The 19,427-nt window shown below is 47.2% G+C and overlaps 1 protein-coding gene across 1 annotated transcript in view; it reads left to right on the top strand.

Annotated features, from left to right (window-relative positions):
- LOC124006249 (histone-lysine N-methyltransferase 2A-like) overlaps positions 1-17,386 on the top strand; it is a 45,794-nt gene extending 28,408 nt beyond the window's left edge. Inside the window, 15 exon segments of the mRNA XM_046316138.1 lie at positions 2,942-3,100; positions 3,403-3,520; positions 3,639-3,717; positions 3,803-3,963; positions 4,160-4,327; positions 4,438-8,947; positions 9,053-9,121; positions 9,212-9,432; positions 9,646-9,720; positions 9,876-10,002; positions 10,004-10,051; positions 11,634-11,738; positions 11,962-12,045; positions 12,423-12,552; positions 12,831-17,386. Of these exon segments, the coding sequence (XP_046172094.1) occupies positions 2,942-3,100; positions 3,403-3,520; positions 3,639-3,717; positions 3,803-3,963; positions 4,160-4,327; positions 4,438-8,947; positions 9,053-9,121; positions 9,212-9,432; positions 9,646-9,720; positions 9,876-10,002; positions 10,004-10,051; positions 11,634-11,738; positions 11,962-12,045; positions 12,423-12,552; positions 12,831-13,106 (6,330 nt within the window). The 3' untranslated portion in view covers positions 13,107-17,386.
- Positions 17,387-19,427: the final 2,041 nt, after the last annotated feature.

The following is a 19,427-nucleotide window of genomic DNA, read 5'->3' as shown; positions in this document are numbered from 1 at the left end:
CATGGTTGAATAATAATAAGGCAGAACAGTTGAAACTGGAGCAGCAGCACGGCCAGGTGGACTGGGGACAGCAAGGAGTCATCATGTCAGGTAGTCCTGGGGCATGGTCCTAGGGCTCAGGTCCTCCGAGAGAGAAAGAAAGAATTAGAGAGCACACTTAAATTCACACAGGACACCGAATAGGACAGGAGAAGTACTCCAGATATAACAAACTGACCCTAGCCCCCCGACACAAACTTACTGCAGCATAAATACTGGAGGCTGAGACGGGAGGGGTCAAGAGACACTGTGGCCCCATCCGAGGACACCCCCGGACAGGGCCAAACAGGAAGGATATAACCCCACCCACTTTGCCAAAGCACAGCCCCCACAACCACCAACTTACCATCCTGAGACAAAGTCGAGTATAGCCCACAAAGATCTCCACCACTGCACAAACCAGGGGGGGGGAGGCGCCGCCAACCCAGACAGGAATATCACATCAGTGACTCAACCCACTCAAGTGACGCACCCCTCCTAGGGACGGTATGAAAGAGCCCCAGTAAAGCCAGTGACTGAGCGGTGGAAAGAGGGGAACCGGCCAGGCAGAGACGGCAAGGGCGGTTCGTTGCTCCAGAGCCTTTCCGTTCACCTTCCCACTCCTGGGCCCACTGAAGAGATGAGTCTTCAGTAAAGACTTAAAGGTTGAGACTGAGTTTGCGTCTCTTACATGGGTAGGCAGACCATTCCATAAAAATGGAGCTCTATAGGAGAAAGCCCTGCCTCCAGCTGTTTGCGTAGAAATTCTAGGGACAATTAGGAGGCCTGCGTCTTGTGACCTTAGCGTACATGTAGGTATGTACGGCAGGACCAAATCAGAGCTAGGTAGGAGCAAGCCCATGTAATGCTTTGTAGGTTAGCAGTAAAACCTTGAAATCAGCCCTTGCTTTGACAGGAAGCCAGTGTAGGGAGGCTAGCACTGGAGTAATATGATCACATTTTTTGGTTCTAGTCAGGAATCTAGCAGCCGTATTTAGCACTAACTGAAGTTTATTTAGTGCTTTTTCCGTGTAGCCGGAAAGTAGAGCATTGCAGTAGTCTAACCTAGAAGTGACAAACGCATGGATACATTTTTATATTTATATATATATATATATATATATATATATATATATATATATATATATATATATATATATTAATTTAGGATGTGGAAACTCATTCAAATGAGTGGATTTGGCAATTTCAGCCACACCAGTTGCTGACATTCTACTGCCAATAGACGAACATTGGCAGTAGAATGGCCTTACTGAAGTGCTCAGTGACTTTTCACATGGCACCGTTGTAGGATGCCACCTTTCCAGCAAATCAATTCATCAAATTTCAGCCCTGCTAGAGCTGCCCCAGTCAACTGTAAGTGATGTTGCTCCTAGACATTATCACAATAACAACAGCTCAGCCGTGAAGTGGTAGGCCATAACAAGCTCACAAAACTGGACCGCTGAAGCGGATAGCGTGTAAAAGTCCTGTCAGTTGCAACACTCACTACTAAGTTCCAAACTGCCTCTGGAAGCAACGTCAGCACAATAACTGTTTGGTTGGGAGTGTCATGAAAGGGGTTTCCATGGCCGAGCAGCCTCACACAAGCCTAAGATCACCATGCGCAATGCCAAGAGTCAGCTGGAGTGGTGTGAAGCTCGCCGCCATTGGACTTTGGAGCAGAGGAAAGGCGTTCTCTGGAGTAATGAACCACGCGTCACTATCTGGCAGCCCGACGGACAAATCTGTGTTTGACAGATGTGAGGAGAACACTACCTGTATACTGTATAGTTTGGAAGAGGAGGATTAAGGGTCTGGGCCTGTTTTTCATGGTTTGGGCCAGGCCCTTTAGTTCCGGTGAAGGGAAATCTTAATGCTACAGCATACAATGACATTGTAGAATATTCTGTGCTACCAACTTTGTGGCAACAGTTTGGGGAAAGCCCTTTACTGTTAAAGCATGACAATGCCCCTGTGCACAAAACAAGGTCTATACAGATATGGTTGTGGAAGAACTTGACTGGCCTGCACAAAGCCCTGACCTGAACCTCATCAAACACCTTTGGGATGAATTGGAACGCTGACTGCGAGCCAGGTCTAATCACCCGACATCACTAATGCTCTTGTGGCTGAATGGAAGCAAGTGCCCTCAGCAGCGTTCCAACATCTATTGGAAAGCCTTCTCAGAAGAGTGTGGGCTGTTAAAGCCGCAAAGAGGGGACCAACTCTATATTAATGCCCATGATTTTAAAGTGAGATGTTCGACAAATGGGTATCTACATACTTTTGGTCATGTAGTGTATGTTTCCCTTGAAAATATGTTGCTATTGTACTTGTACATTTGCACTCACACATGTGTCTTCTATGCAAGCCAGTTTCTTGGCTAAGAGTTGTGGAAAGACTGACTGCTTTACTTGTTTTTTTTTAAATATAAGAAACATTGTTTGAAATCACGTAGTCCACTTACTCACAGCGCTGACACACACTTACCCCACTAGACAGTCCCCAGGTCCAGAACAAATTCAAGGAAACATACCATCTTATATAGTGCAAGTGAACAGCAAACCTGGTTTCAAAAAAACAAATAAAGCAACACCTCCCGGCACAACGCCTCTCCCCCATGTGGCCTACTTGTTATCTGTATGTTCTGACTTATGTGGAACTGATAGATGCGCGCACACACTACATGTTAATAATTTTAAATGTTTTTAAATGTATGTAAGTTGTGAAGTAGTTTGTCTCTGTCTTCGTTATGTCGGACCCCAGTAAGATTAGCTGTCACTAATGGGGATCCTAATGCATCACATTCTATTATGCATGCCCTCTTGCTAAAAAAAATAGACTGATGGTATATTTATTATTACTAAAATGACCTTGTTGCTGTTGTTTATCTATCTTGTGATGTTTGTTTTCCCCTCTGCAGCGCTGCGAGAACTGCCAGCGTCCCGGCGCAACAGTGGGCTGCTGCCTGACCTCCTGCACTAGAAACTACCACTTCATGTGTGCCCGGCAGCGCCACTGTGTCTTCCTGGAGGACAAGAAAGTCTACTGCCAGCGCCACCGGGACCTCATCAAAGGAGAGGTGAGATGCAAAGCTGAACTCCTCCCTTATCTTCTCCAGCCCACCTCCCTTACCCACCTGCAGAATCACACACAAACATCTAGAACATAAGATACGAAAACTTTACAGATAAACTACCCATTTTTATGTCAGTTTTATTTTATGCTCTGGCTTACTCGTAAAAGGTAAAAACAACATGCATGCATTTAGCCCAACCATTATCTATAGAAACCATATTCCTGCTTGGGTCAAAATGAGGTCACAGTGAGGAGAAGGGTCTTCTTGTGGGCACTTTGTTTGAAATGCATGACTTTCTTGCCCAGGTGGTGTCAGAGTCTGGCTTCGAGGTCACGCGGAGGATCCTGGTAGACCTGGAGGGGATCAGCTTGCGGAGGAAGTTCCTGACCGGCATTCAGCCGGAGAACATCCACATGATGATAGGTGTGTGTATGTTCATATAAACCCCTCACAGCCATGTATAGAGAACTCTATGGTCGAGTCACAAACGCCCCCCACCGTTATCTGATCTATTTTTAACTCTTCCTTTCTTCCATTGCAGGCTCCATGACAATCGATTGCCTTGGAATGCTGACTGAGCTCTCGGATTGCGAGCGCAAACTCTTCCCCGTCGGCTACCAGTAAGTACCACACAGTGCGCACGGCTTATGTGAAGGAGTCAATGCAACATGACTGATTTTCATTGGTTTGTTTCTGTTACCGCAGGTGTTCCAGGGTGTACTGGAGCACTCTAGATGCCCGGAAGCGCTGTGTCTACACTTGCAGGATCCTGGTGTGTCGTCCCACTGTGGTGGAGCCTGACCTGAAGAGTGCTCTTCCAGAGGAGAACCGCACCATCTCCCACAGCCCTTTAACTCCCATCTCAGGTGTGAGCCAGAATGTAGAATCACTGAATTATTAATTATTTAAACTGCACTACATTTGGTCTAGCATGTAAACGCATTGATTACATTTAATTTGTTACGGGTACAGCAGGTATAAATGGTAAATGCTTACTTGGAAGCTCTTCCTCAACAATGCAGTATTCTGAAGAATTTGTTGCATTCAACTTTTCATTGACAGAGAAAGTGCCCTCTCCAGTGCCTGAGCCGTTTGACTCCTTGAAGCCCTCCGACCGCCTGTCCCTGCTGCCCTCCAGCCCAAATCCTCCTAAAGTTTACAAACGGAACAGACACCCCAGCTACCCCCCGTGCCAGCGATCCCCTGGCTCCAGACCACTTCCATCCCCAGGTATCTTGAAACTCTTTACCCCAATTTGCCTCAAACTGTCATTGTAAACTACCATTCACACGTGGAGACATGCAGTATGGTCAAATGTTTGTGTCCATGTTGTTTTGCAGATGGTATCTCCCAGTCTGCCCATGAGATTGTGACGGTGGGGGACCCCCTTCTGAGTTCCAGCCTGAGGAGCATCGGCTCCCGTCGCCACAGCACCTCCTCCCTCTCCCCCCAGCCCAGACAGAAGGTAGTCTCCTCTTCACAGGCCGCTATGAACCAATTGGCCCGGCTCTTCTCTTCCGCCCCACCCATTCCCCTCTCCTCCTCCAGAGACCTGGGTCTGAGGGAGAAGGGGAAGCCACCTGCCAGTGGCGTCCGAACGCAGGGCCGCGACACTAGTTCACTCAGCCCTGGAGGTCAACACAGCAGACGCCGCCACAGCATCTCTGAGATGAAGACAGACGGTGGGAAAGAAAGCGTGCCTGGCAAGCAGGCTCTGTGTGAGAATCCTAAACTTTCCCCAATGGCCCCAGAGATGACAGGAGCGAGCCAGGCCTCTCCATCACCAGGTACAGGTGTCCTGACAGGGCACCAAAGGGCGAGCAGCAGCAACTCCCAAGCAGAGAAGGGGAAGCAGGACGGGAAGGACCCAGACCTGTCGGCTGGCGTCACGCTCCTCTCCCGCCACCGCGCCACCACAACCCTGTCCAAGGACAAAGGTGGTGGAAGTAGTAACCTGACCAAGGAGGGAGGGGTTACCTTGGCTCCAGCTTGTAAGGATGCTGGAGAATTGGAGTCTCCCCAGCCTCCGTTCCACAAAAGCGTCGGGAAGAAGTCCCAGGATTATCTTTCGGGAAAAGCCGCTGCCATGAAACCCCTGTGGTCTTCAGAGGCTATGGCCGAGGAGGACGCCGTCAAACGGAGCTCCCAAGCCACCCCGGCTGTCCCCTCCAGCCATGCGGCCCCCACTACCAAAGACAAGCACTCCAAAGTCCAAAACATTGACAGCAGCGAGACATCTAAAGAGCGGGAGAAGACTCCTCAGAACAGCAACAAGAACCTCAACAATGCTAAAGAGACTGGTGGAACCACTAACGCTCCAACCCCAACTTCTCAGAACAGCAACAGCAAGGCTGTGACCCTCAGCAACAACACCAGAGCCACTGGCAAGCAGGAGGTGGAAAAGCTGGAGAATCAAGGAAGAGGGCGATCTGCAAAGAGCAGGGAGAGGTTTTCGAGCCCTGAGAAGAACCGTGCCAGCCTAGAGGCCATAAAGCAGCCCAGGTTAGCCTCAGAGAGAAGCATGAGGGCTTCGCAGGTTCAAGCAAGACTAACAGCCAACGTCATCGCCGCTGCTAGAGACAAGAAGCGTGCTATAGTCAAGGCGTCCCTGACGCCGCTGAAGACCGACCCTAACGGGACCAACACCGTGAGTTCTTCCTCTGACTCCTGCATCACCGCTTCCATCTGTCCCACGGGCCAGGAGGGACCCCCCCACCGTAAGTCTTCCTGCTCCATGCTCTTCTCACCGCCGACACGCTCAGAGTCGAACAGCCCACCACTGCACCCTGAGGATTGCGTGGAGAAGCGCCTCCTAGCTCACTGCACCGAGGACGAGGGGACCAGCGACCGGGACGACCATGCCCTGCTGGAGGAGGAAGGTGGCGACAGGGATAAACATCACGAAGATGACAGCGACTGCTCGGGTTCGACCAAGCGGCGTTACCCGAGGCGCAGCGCCAGAGCCCGCTCCAACATGTTCTTCGGCCTGACTCCTTTCTACGGAGTGCGCTCCTATGGAGAGCAGGATATCCCCTTCTACAGCAGCCGTGGGGATGGGCCCGGGAAGAGGAAGGCCGGAGGCAGCAGGCGCTCGGCCGAAGGCCAGGTGGACGGTGCGGACGATAGGAGTACCTCTTCTTCGGGGGACAGCGGAGAAGAGGAAGGGAGATTCAACCAGTGTTCCAACAAGGATCCGTACTATTACAACTTCACCCGCACCATCATCAACCCCGGCCCCGTGATGCCCTCAATCGAGGGTATGGGCCAGTGCCTGGGGAGGGGCTCTCGGTTGCAGAGCTTCCTGAAGGAGGAGGAGAGGGTTGTTGCCGCTGTGGATGAGGGTGTTCCCACCCAGAGCCTCCTGGGCCACCAGCAGATCGGCCAGCTGGACGGCGTTGACGACAGCTCAGAGAGCGACGCCAACGCAAACAACACCACCGCCACAGCGGCGACTTCTTCCCACAAGAGCACGGGTAAGAGGAAGGGCAGAGAGAGGCACACGGAGAAGCTGGAGCATGACTCCGGGAAGGAGGCAGACAATGGCAGTGGGGGGGGTGGGAGCAGCGGTAGCAGCAGCAACAACATCCGAGAAGGGAGGAAGAGCCAGAAGGACAACTCCCTCCCTCTGGGCGGGGTGAAGTCGTCACAGGGACAGGACCCCCTGGAAGCCCAGCTCTCACTTAACACTGACCTTAAGTCGGACTCGGACAACAACAACAGCGACGACTGCGGCAACATCCTGCCCTCGGACATCATGGAGTTTGTCCTCAACACGCCCTCCATGCAGGCCCTGGGGCAGCAGCCTGAGGCCGCCTCCTCTGAGCTCCTTTCACTGGACGGGGGCTACGGGGTGGGCGTCAACCGCCGCAAAGACATCCTCTTTGAGGACTTCCCCCAGCCGCTGGCCAGCACGGAGCCCGTGGAGAGCAGGGTGAACACATCCATCTCGGTGGAAGAGCCGTATGGTCTACCTCTGGAGCTGCCTTCTGACCTCTCTGTCCTGACCACTCGCAGCCCCACGGTCAACAACCTGAACCACGGTGGCCTCATCTCAGAAGGCTCAGAGTGCACCATGCTGTCCCTGACACCCTCGGACGAGACTATCACTGAAAAAGGAGGCGAGGACAAGCAGCAGAAAGGAGGGGCCGGCGTGTCCCCTGAGAGCCAGCAGGAAGGAAGTGGAGGTAGCCGAGAATCTCAGGTAAGAGAAGGTCACATGACCCCGGTGCAGTTTGAGCACATCTCCAGTGCCTCCCTGGGAGAAGTTGTAGAAGCAGGTAACCAGGATCTGACCAGGAGTTCTGGGACCCCAGTCCTACCCAGCTCACCCACCTTGCCTCTCCAGGGACAGAAGTACATCCCTCCTCCATCTTCAGTCAGCCCCGGACCTTCCCATGTGGCCAGCACGGCCGTCCAGACCACCTCCCATTTAAAACCAGGCCCGGAAAAACTCATTGTGGTCAACCAGCATCTGCAGCCCCTCTACGTCCTACAGACGCTCCCCAATGGTGTCACTCAGAAGATCCAGATCACCCCATCGTCCAGCGCAACAGGAGTGATGGATACCATGACTCTAACCACAGGGCTCACCACCGGGATAACCACCTCCCAGCCGATCTTTCCTGCTGGGGGTAAAGTGTTGGGCACCATGCCCCATCACCCTCAGATCCATACTTTCACCAGCACCACCCAGACGGGCTTCCAGTCTGGCATTCCCAGCACCACCTCTGGCCTCCTGATTGGGTTGCCTTCCCACGAGCCCCAGATTCTGGTGACCGAGGCCGGACGGAGGCATGACCTGGCCCCCAACGTCACCATTGTGTCCAGTGCCTCAATCTCCACGTCCTCGACTGTGCCCGCATCTGGACACGGCAAGAAGCGACCCATCTCCCGTCTCCAGCCACGGAAGACTAAAAAACTGGCCCGCTCTAGGAGCCAGCCCACCCTGGGCCCGTCTGAAGTGAGACCCAACATGACTCTGATCAACCTGTCCTCGCCACAGATGGCCCAGTCTGAGCTGGGCACCCTGACCACGGCCGTCACCACTTCTCACCGCAAAGTCCCCAACATTATCAAGAGACCCAAATCAGGAGTCATGTACTTTGAGCCCATCCAGCAGAGGATGCCTCTTCCCAGTGGGCAGCCTGGCATCCTGGGCCACGCCGCCTCCACCCACCTGCTTCCCTGCACCATCTCAGAGCTCAACCCCAACCAGTCAGCAGTGCTGAACATGGTGTCCATGGCTCAGCCCAGCGGGCCCGGAGGCCTCATCACGCCAGGCTCGGTCTCTCTCAGCACCCCGGTGCTCAGCTCCACCGAAATCACAGGACCCATCAGCAGCCTCCTCTTCAAAGCCAGACCACACAACCTGCTCCAGTCTGGAGCTCCCCTGTCCCAGCTGTGCAGCCCCGCCCAGACCTCCATTGCCAGCAGCATCTGCGTGCTTCCCTCTCATCAGACCATCAGCATGTCTGTCAGACAGCAGATGGACCCGGAGAGCGGCGCCTTCCAGCGGCAGCAGCACCCACCAAATGCCAGTGGACAACCTGTGGCTCCGGCCCCCAGCCCGGTCCAACAGGATTCCGACAAGGGACACCTGGCCGGCGTGCTCTCCCAGAGTTCCAGCTCTCAAAGCTCACACACCATGTCTAAATCCAGGTCCTCCTCAGAGCAGAAACAAGAGCTGAAGTGTAGCGCTGCCGTAACGGCATCCACATGCTCGGGGAAAGGCAAGCAGAAAGCCAAGCGGACGAGGCAGAGTCCAGACAAGGCCAGCGGGAAGAAACACAAGGGCTGGCTGGCAGAGCCTCCTCGGGAGATGCAGGGAGACCGGCCCACCTCCGTTCCTGGGTAATATTCTCACATAACCGATAATAATTAACTAGGACTATACTTTAACACACTACAGTTGCCACCTGCTGCTTATCCATATTTGAATTCCCTCTACCACTGCAGGTCTAGAGAGACAGTCTCTCCCGAGCCCATGGACACAGGCAAGCCCAGAGAGAGGGGCACCAGCAAAAAGTGAGTAACGCAAGCTTGTCACCCCTTCCATTCCATACTATTAATGTCAATGGATAATGAGATTAATTTCAAAATCTATTTTATTTGCAGTGTTTATTCTGCCAAGTCTGCTGAACCTCCTGCTTTAACCAGTAAAACCAGTGAGTTCCCTGAGGAGAAAAGCGAGACCACTGCTGGTTCTCTACTGGTGGCCAGCCCTGACCAGGAGGGTAGCCGCAGGGACTCTTCTATGGACAGCAAGCCCAAGAAGGGACTCATCTTTGAGATCTGCAGCGACGATGGCTTCCAGATCCGCTGCGAGAGTATCGAAGGTCCACGCAGTTCTAATCTTCTTGTTCTGTTTCCATGTAGTGTAGTTATGACACTCGATGGCAGAAAATGTCGCTAAAGTTATTGAAGTGAATGTGTAACAGGAAAGATCTCTTATTTCAAAATCCTCATACAGCTGAACTAAACTGTATTTTTAATACTTACACCGAGATGAGACACTAAGCTGACATGTGTCTTCTCCTTCCGTCCCACAGAGGCCTGGAAGTCCCTGACAGATAAAGTCCAGGAGGCCCGCTCCAACGCCAGACTCAAAGAGCTCTCCTTTGAAGGTAAAAGTGCCTTTTTTATCAGATTGTATTTTGTTTATGCAGGTTCAACAACTTGAGGAATTAACTTTTTTTTCCCTTTATTCCTCCACTCCTTCCTTTTTTTTGTTATCTTTCTCTCAATCTTATCTCTTTTCTTTTTGTTTGTTCTCTCTCAGGAGTGAACGGTCTGCGGATGCTGGGGGTCCTCCACGACGCTGTGATGTTCCTGCTGGAGCAGCTGTATGGTTCCAGGCACTGTCGCAACTACCACTTTCGCTTCCACAAGCCCGAGGAGGCCGACGAGCCCCCCGATCAACCCCCATGGCTCAGCCCGCGCCGAGCTCAACCACCGGTACGGACACTCCCAGAATATGGATGGCTAAGTCACACACAGCCCTCTTCCAATGCTTAAAAAGTGCAAGGTGTTGGATTGGTATCCAGACAAATGTACAGTTACTCTTCATTATAACAGGCCAGCCTCCATGTGCATCCTTCCTTCATCCCGTCCTTAAAGTAATCACTGAGTCATAACTGAACAGGTGAATATCATGTGGCAGAGACCTTACGTTCACCTGATGAATCATGTCTAATGATTACTTCAGGAAGGATGCATTTCTACAGTTTTTGAACTGGGCCCCTGCCTCTTAGCTTTCCTTTGATTGTTGAAGAAATTCAGGTCTATACGTGATCTATGCATTCGACTTCAGCAACGCAAATCTTGTGAGCCGTTTGTACACTGGCTCTTAACCACTTGCTCCTACCTGGCACGCAGGCGTCCCATCTAGAGCTCTGGAAATGCAAATGCGCTACGCTAAATGCTAATAGTATTAGTTAAAACTCAAACGTTCATTAAAATACACATGCAGGGTATTGAATTAAAGCTACACTCGTTGTGAATCCAGGCAACAAGTCAGATTTTTAAAATGCTTTTCGGCGAAAGCATGAGAAGCTATTATCTGATAGCATGTAACACCCCAAAAGACCCGCAGGGGACGTAAACAAAATAATTAGCATAGTCGGCGCTACACAAACCGCACAAATAAAATCTAAAACATTCATTACCTTTGACCATCTTCTTTGTTGGCACTCCTAGATGTCCCATAATCACTATTGGGTCTTTTTTTCCGATTTAAATCGGTCCATATATAGCCTAGATATCGATCTATGAAGACTGTGTGATAAACGGAAAAGAATAGCGTTTCATAACGTAACGTCATTTTTTTAAATTCAAAAAGTCGACAAACTTTCACAAAACACTTCGAAATACTTTTGAAATGCAACTTTAGGTATTAGTAAACGTTAATAAGCGATCAAATTAATCCCGAGACGAAGTGTTTTCTATAGGGGTCCGTCTTGAAATACTGTCCGTGTATTTATCAACCAAAATATCCGGTCGGAGACCTGAAGAAAAAGTCTGTCTCTTGTTCGTTTGACCAAGAAACAATTGGCAAATGACAAGACTGTTGACATCGTGTGGAAGCTGTAGGTACTGCAACCTCAGCCATATTTAATGTCTTTCGCCCATAACAATGGGTTGAAGCGGCGGATGGATATATTTTTCCACTTTCAGTGATCAGATTTTCCTGCACTTTTCAATGAAACGCACGTTCTGTTAAAGTCTCAGCCGTGATTTAACCAGTTTTATAAACGTCTGAGTTTTCTATCCACACATACTAATCATATGCATATACTATATTCCTGGCATGAGTAGCAGGGCGCTGAAATGTTGCGCGATTTTTAACAGAATGTTCGAAAAGGTAGAGGGTCGACTGAAGAGGTTAACTGATGTTTTGGAGCTGGTAACTGTGTATACCCGTTACCAAATCTCAACTCACTATTTGGGAGAGGTCCTTCCTAGGGTTTAGAGTCTGCATCATTGAGTTGTATTTGCCTGCGTCCTCTGACCTGTCTGCTCCGTCTGTTCCTCGCCACAGGAGGTCTGTGTTTGACATGTTCAACTTCCTGGCCTCCAAGCACCGCCAGCCTCCCGAGTACAACCCCCACGAGGAGGACGAGGAGGTGCAGCTCAAGTCTGCTCGGTGAGTCACTCCGCCCTGCTACACAATTCCTGTTTATTTTTAACTTCTGTAAATCAGGAGGACTATCTCTATCCTCCATCTCCTCATTACAGTGGACTTGTAGTCTTTCCTCTGGGTTTTCTGATCAACATCCCTGTATCCACCGGTCGGAGCTTCACGCTGTTAGTAGACCATCCTTCCTTCATTGGAACTCTTAACACACTGTGCTACTGTTGTTTTTCAGCCGGGCCACCAGCATGGACCTCCCAATGCCCATGAGGTTCCGACACCTGAAGAGAACTTCCAAGGAGGCGGTGGGGGTCTACAGGTTAGGAAAACGCTGGCTACGTAACGTTTAAGGGGGGGTTACATTTTTAACTAGGCAAGTCTGTAAAGAACAAATTCTTATTTACAATGATGGACAAACCCGGATGACGCTGGGTCAATTATGCGCCGCTCTATGGTACTCCCAATCACGGCCGAATGTGATGCAGCCTGAAATCGAACCAGGGACTGTGGTGACGCCTCTTGCATTGAGATGTAGTGCCACAGACCGCTGCACCACTCAGGAGCACGAATCCCAAATTCAGTGGAATGGTTTTAACAAGAAAATGAACTACTACTGTAGCTTTGCTATAGCTTGTTCCAGAGAGTGGGGTTAGAAGGTGAAACCCTTTGGTGAACCCCTGTGTCCTCCCCTCACAGGTCAGCCATACACGGCCGAGGTCTGTTCTGCAAGAGGAGCATCGACGTGGGGGAGATGGTGATCGAGTACTCTGGCAACGTCATCCGCTCTGTCCTCACCGACAAACGGGAGAAGTACTACGACGGCAAGGTGAGAAGAGGTCTCAATGGAACACAGTCCTCTGCTCATACGCTTTGAGTCTTTACAGGGCCACGGTCAATAGGCAAATGTTGCACATAGAAATGTCATGACTAGATCTTGCGTGGGTCCTTATTCTACTTGTCAGAGGCATGTTTGTTCTACGTAAGGTGTCAACACCACCCTATTAACCTGTCAGGATCTTCAGTCATTTTATAATGGGTTTTGTTGACTGCAATCCTCGGCCAATAGCGTCTCACCCTTTTCTCTTCCTGTCCCTTCCTCTACAGGGTGTTGGCTGTTACATGTTCCGCATCGACGACTATGAAGTGGTGGACGCCACCGTGCACGGCAACGCTGCACGCTTCATCAACCACTCGTGCGAGCCCAATTGCTACTCGCGTGTCATCAACGTGGACGGGCAGAAGCACATCGTAATCTTCGCAACACGCAAAATCTACCGCGGCGAGGAGCTCACCTACGACTACAAGTTTCCCATCGAGGAGCCGGGCAATAAGCTTCCATGCAACTGCGGAACCAAGAAGTGCCGGAAGTTCCTCAACTAGCCCCCCACTCTGATGTGTGATGGGAGTGGTGTTTAGCGGTCTTTCTCCCACTCTGCCATAGCGGTCCCCTCGACGAGCACGAAGCCATCCATGCTCTGCCAGGTCTTAGTGCAGAATGATGCTCCCTTGTTGCTGTAAGGCTTGGGAAGAAAGATGTGCGAAGGACCCTGTTAAGTTTTATACGAGCAGGTCTCTGTTTCGGGATGGGACATTTTTGAAGGAGAACAACTTTATTGTTGTGCCTCCTTTGGTTTTACTTTTGGATCGGATTGTTTCAGACTCTGGGAAGTCCAAGGAAATGGTAACTGATGTTAGTGATGTTTTCTGTCTCTGAATGATACACAAATTGCCCTTTCATTCTGAATTTTAACATGACCTCACATTATTTTCTAGATTATATCTCAATTCTGTGTGAGCATAGAATCCATTGATTTATGTTTCACACGACAATAATTGCCACCTTGTCGTTCCATTTTAAACACCAAAGTGCAATTTGTGGAAGGGAATTTTCTCTGCATTTTAGAAAAAGAACCAGGACGTATAACTGATCAGACAACGCTTTTCTCTTGGCCTCATCTGTTTGTACACATCTGCCTGTCGGAATGTGCGTCCTGTGCAGCCTTCTGAGTATCTCGTGAGTATCATAAAGAATTGCTTGGGGCTGCTTCACTGTGTGTTCAGCCACTGTAAATAGTTCCTATGCCCGTCCAGAGCAACAAGTCGCAAGATGTGTTAGGAAGAGAAACACTAGAGGGAGCTGTAGTCAAAGCGATAGAAAGAAGCCTGTAGGTTATTTTCAAGTGTTATGTTGTTTAATTAATGATAACCGAGAGTGTACTTGTAGAGACGTTGTGGAAGTCGGTCGGTGGTAATTGGATAAAGTCGTGACCGTGACTAGCAAGCTACGCTGAGATTCTGGTGGACTGACAGCTGAGGTGTGAACTTATATTTAGTTGTTTTTTTTGCTTTAGTATGTTATTGTTGGTTTAGTATAGGAAAGTGATAAAGGCAGAGCCGTCGATTTTGTATCGCAGGTATGCACACATTGTCTTTTGAAATTAGGTTAGGACAGAGTCCGGAGTTACAGCGATGAGAACCAAATGTCACCCCCCCCCCAAAATCTGATTTCCCTTTAATCCCATTTTAAGATCGAAATTATTCTTATTATGGCTTATTTCATGAATTACTTTTGCAAAGGAATTGTCTTTTTATTTGTGTCAAACCAATTTGTTTGAAGTCTTGTCTCTGTCCCTTTTTTTATGGCCAGAAAAATATCACGCTTGCTTTGAGAATGTAAATAATGTCTATTTTTCTATACAAACGACTAAAAAGCACTCAATAGTGAATAGCACTTAATGTTATGAAATTGTATTTATATTTTTAAGAAATCGTATTTATTTTATTGCCATTTTTTCGTAGGAAATAGAGGTTTTTCAAACACTAACGCTTGTGCTCAATTTTTGTTGAGCTGCCTTTTTTCCAAGCTGTTTTTTTTTTCGTTGGCGTTTTAATTTCATTTTGTAGCCTGAATGTTTCTTTTTGGATTCCAAAGACTGAAGCTGTCGCTCCCTGCTGAGCCCAGTCCACCAGTAGCTCTATTTGCCAATCTGTTAATCAAGGATATTTCTAATGACTGCCTGTTAGCAGCATTGCATTATTATATGCACTTGAGGGAGTCCATTTGAGTGCTGGTTTATTATAATGGCTGTCTGAACTCTTTTTCCCAGCCTTAATTCCACACTACGTGGAGGCTCCAGCCAGTCCATTCAGACTTGGGGCTGCTCGCTGTGTGTAATTCGTTCACTTTCAGCTTTTAAAAAATAAATCAATTTCTCTACAAATTTTAACGTCTCTCTTTCGGGATCAAACGCGCTCCAAAATCTGTTAACTGTGTTTTATGTCCTTACAGTTAACGCCTGTAGCCACATTGTACCTCCATTGTCTTTCTGTCAGTGTTGCCTTCATATTAATACTGTCAATGTTTTATGGCATTTACATGAGACCGGCTACACATGGAAGGCTTTTTAGAAGCCGTGTAGAAGCTGATTAAGTTAGGAAAGGTTAGAGGCTAAGCTTTACCATTGACCACAATGCAACCTATGTAGGAGTTTGTCTGCTCGCTTGATCTCTCGCTTTGCCTTTGTTGTAACTGAGCATGCTTCGTTTAGAGAACTCTGACTCGTAAATTGACAGTAGTAGTCCCAGTTTTGGTGGGACATCTGTGTACAAAAAGTGGCTAGGTTGACAGGCGTGTATTTCCTTGCATACCTCGAACAAAGCTCACCAAATTGCTGCTTTGTGCAACTCTGGCTCGAGTTGTCCTATAGTGAGCCACTTCAGGCCAGTAACTTTATTTGTTATGTTTTTGGTTTGTAATCCATTTTTCCTCGTACTCGGACTTTATCTTGTAAGGCCGTCGCAGAATCTCGCCAACCCTTACCCTGCCCAGGCTGTGAAGTGAAACAATAACTTTGCCAACACTTCAACTGTGACAGAGGCACTGACCTGCCATGGGGAAACAACTTTCTACTCCTTGTAAACCCAATGGGTTCCTATGTGTAAAAACCACAAGCACAGATACTGTTTAAGCTCCCTTAGGAATTGTGGCCCCCCAGCAAAGTGCACTTCTGCTCGACCTTCCCCCAAAGTGTGTTAGGGACGTTCAGAGTGCAGGGACCACTCTGGAGGCCAACACTCTCCTCCACCTCCTTGCAGCCTGGGTTTTGCCAGCTAATTCGGGGATAAAGCTTTGGTTCAGCTCTCGCTGTCCTATCCTGGCTAGCCTTAGGGTGAGGCACAGGGTCATTCTGAGTTCTGCTGCTGTGTCTTTAATGAATGTATATACAAAACAATGGAATTGTGGTGATTTCTGATATCAACCACTTGTTTTCTTTAGTTAAAAACAAAAAACACAGACCGGACTGAAAGATGATCTCGCATGAGTTTGTTTCATTTCAGAGGGGAAAATGATTTGAGGGAAAGTTTTCTAAATTAACATCGACAGGTCACACTGAATAAACTCAGACTTCAAAGATGGCTTTGGTAATCCTTTTACTTAATCCCAAAGGCTTCTGACTCCTACAGATCCACAGCAGTGACGTGTCCGATGTTTTTACAACAACCCATTAGTCAAGTGTTTTTAAATGGCAAGACTCTTGTTGTTTCTTGGACTTCATAATACCGCGCCACACCAGTGGCCCTTGTCCTTCACTTGTAATTATGATAGATCTATATCAAAATATTAACACGTACTTCAGTATCTATACAATATACAGAATGGACAAACTTAGTTACAGTAGCAAACAGCAGGTTTATAATGGGTAATAGCAGTGTTCAATGTACTCTAATGATTTTGTGTTACAGTATCAGTTTAGAATAAGTAATGTAAGGTTTTGTATATTGATATCCAGTACCAGGTGTCCTGTGTATGTTCCGTTTGGCAGGAGCTTTGCAGTTCTTTTCTTTCTTTTTTCTTCTCAAAAATAAACAGTATTTATGTAATGATGCATAAAGTGGTTCTGAACATCTTGAGGTCAGCCATTTTATTTTGTGTTTTGGTTGTTGTAGTGAATGTTTTTATTCTTTGTACATTTTTTTTTACAGGGATTTTAGACTACCTACTTGATTGTGATATGATTGAGTTTGTGGAGACCAGGAAAAAACAAATCCCACCCAAATGTTATTTTACCCTTCTTCCATGTCTCCCTCACCACCCCTCTTCGGAAGCCTTGGTTGTACTTATGTACTATTTTATAGAAAGTGATGATGAAAATAAGTTGTATTTATTTATTTTGTGTATTGGAACGTCCATGAATTTATTTACAGGTCAAGGTAGTTGCTGGAACCTGCTTGAAAGAAGTTGGGGGGGGGGGGGTAAAAATACTGAACTGTATTTGTAATTTTATAATTGTTCCTTGTGTATAGAACTTATCAGCCTGAGATGAGAAATGGCATCAAGGGGAGTTGGCGGTAGGACTTGGAAATGGTTAAACGGCTCTCTTCCTCTGCCTTGAATATACCTTTTGTCTTGTTAACACTTCCTCGTGAGAATAATTGTTTTTTTTCCCATGTTAGTTGTACATCAGTTCTCTCATGTGTCACAGAAATGAAGGAAAGTTGAACCACATGAGTAAACCACAAACTACTTAAGGTTGAATGTATAATTAGGAAACACAATTGTACATAACTGTAAAAAGAAAAGTTTCTAATCATGTTTATTTTCTATGCACTTTTTTTATTTAAGTGATAGTTTAAATAATAAACATGTCTCGTTGACTCTTCAGGCTCTCCATTTCTTGTTCTGTCAACCTAGAAAATAGTCATTTTTATATTGATATTAATGATACCGGGGCCCGGTATCCTGATGGCGATACTCGTAAGCCTACGTTGTATCAAAAAAAAAAAAATATATATATATATATATATATAAATATGCATTGTTCCTACAACCACCGAAGATGTAACTCGCGTTTCCCAAAACAAAACGCAAAAAGTGTGTTCCGTAAGTGCGCATGTGTCGATACTCGGGGTTCGAAAGACAGCTGCTGCTCTGATCAGATTTCTACATTCAAATCTTAACCTTTTAACATAATTATTCCACAACACTGACGGATCAGCTCCTAGACAGATCACCTTATGACTGCAATTAATTGAGGTGGCTTATTATATTACTTGCCCTATAATGATGCACTAAATTGCATCGATTTGGCACCTTATTGTGCCCATTACACAATATAAAAAATATATTTGCACAGCGTAGCCTACCAAATAAAACAATTCACTGAACATGGAATTTGAGTTCAATATCCTCCTAATATTGGGTTGCACCACCCCCTTTTGCCCTCAAAAGCCTCCAATGGTTCCCACAGTTGTCATGTTGGCTGGATGTCCTTTGTGTGATAGACCGTTACTGATACATAGGAAACTTTAGTGGAAAACCCAGCAGCGTTGCAGTTCTTGACACAAACCGGTGCGTCTGGCACCTACCATATCCTGTTCAAAGGCAAAAATATTTGGTCTTGTCCATGTCTCAAATTTAAAAATCCTCCTTTTAATCTGTCTCCTTCCCTTCATCTACACTGAAGTGGATTTTACGAGTGACCTCAATAAGGGATCACAGCTTTCAACCTGGTTAGTATGTCAAGGAAAGAGTGTCTCTTCAAAATGTTTTGTCTACTTTTTAATGCAGTCATCTCGGTTTTAATTTGAAGCATCTTAACTTTAGCTTGATAATTTGCAGTTAACTTTGTTCCGAAGTTATTGGTGGTCACAGAGGCAGATGAACAGCTTGATTCTGTGTGTAGTGGATGTATATAAAGTGACACGGTTAAGGGGGGAAAAAACATCTGACGCACTTAGCTGTCTGAGGCAGTCGTTAAAATAACGACCGTTTTCAAGTGCAACTTTAGTAACGATGCTTTTGGGAAACGGCTCGGAGATTTAACAATGCTCTTAAGGTTCTACTGATGAACTTAGCCTTACGATGCTTTTGGGAAACCGGGCCCAGATCTGTCACTCTCCTTGTTCAATTCTCCATTTCTATGTTTATGAACCCCACAAGTGTATCCCACTGACGTAAACTTGATAAAAACGTAGCACTTTTTTAATCTAGTTTTTAGACAACTTAATTTCCTCAATTGACTTATTTTTAAAGCAGCGGGGTAACGCCAAAGTATAACAAAGCCTAGATTAAGTTGTCCAACTCCGAATAGAAATCCAGGCCAAATGCAAGTTCCTTCAATTTACAATTTTATGGCAGCTGGGTAGCTCATCTTTTTTTAAAGTTGAAACCGCTAACATTTGTGTAAGGTATCAATCAGTGTGGTCATAGTATTGATGAAACAAGCATACTAAACATGTGCAATGTTGTGGTGACAATGACACCCGCTTCTGGAACCTGTTCTGGAATGCTTTGAACGTAGCTCAGGCGCTCCAAAAACATTACTGTTGCAACAGAGATCTGTGCTTTAAAAACCCCAATTCGAATGGTTTATAACGATACTGAACAAATGTGTACTAGCAGATAACCATATTTGGTAAATTGAGAAAGCAGGTTGTGTAATAGCCGAATCTGGTTCAAGCAGTGTAGACACCAATTCAAGACAAGCAATTATTTTATACACTGAACAAAAATATAAAAGCAACATGCAAAGAATTTCAAAGATGTTACTGAGGTACAGTTCATAGAAGGAATCAGTCAATTGAAATAAATTCATTAGGCCCTAATCTACGGATTTCACATGACTGGGAAAACAGATATGCATCTGTTGGTCACAGATACCTTAAGGTAGGGGGTGTGGATCAGAAAACCAGTCAGTAGCT

The sequence above is a fragment of the Oncorhynchus gorbuscha genome, linkage group LG19 (genome assembly GCF_021184085.1).
Source record: "Oncorhynchus gorbuscha isolate QuinsamMale2020 ecotype Even-year linkage group LG19, OgorEven_v1.0, whole genome shotgun sequence".
Taxonomy (NCBI): Eukaryota; Metazoa; Chordata; class Actinopteri; order Salmoniformes; family Salmonidae; genus Oncorhynchus; species Oncorhynchus gorbuscha.
Note: the sequence above shows the minus strand (reverse complement) of the source record. Positions and strands in the feature narration are given on the sequence as shown.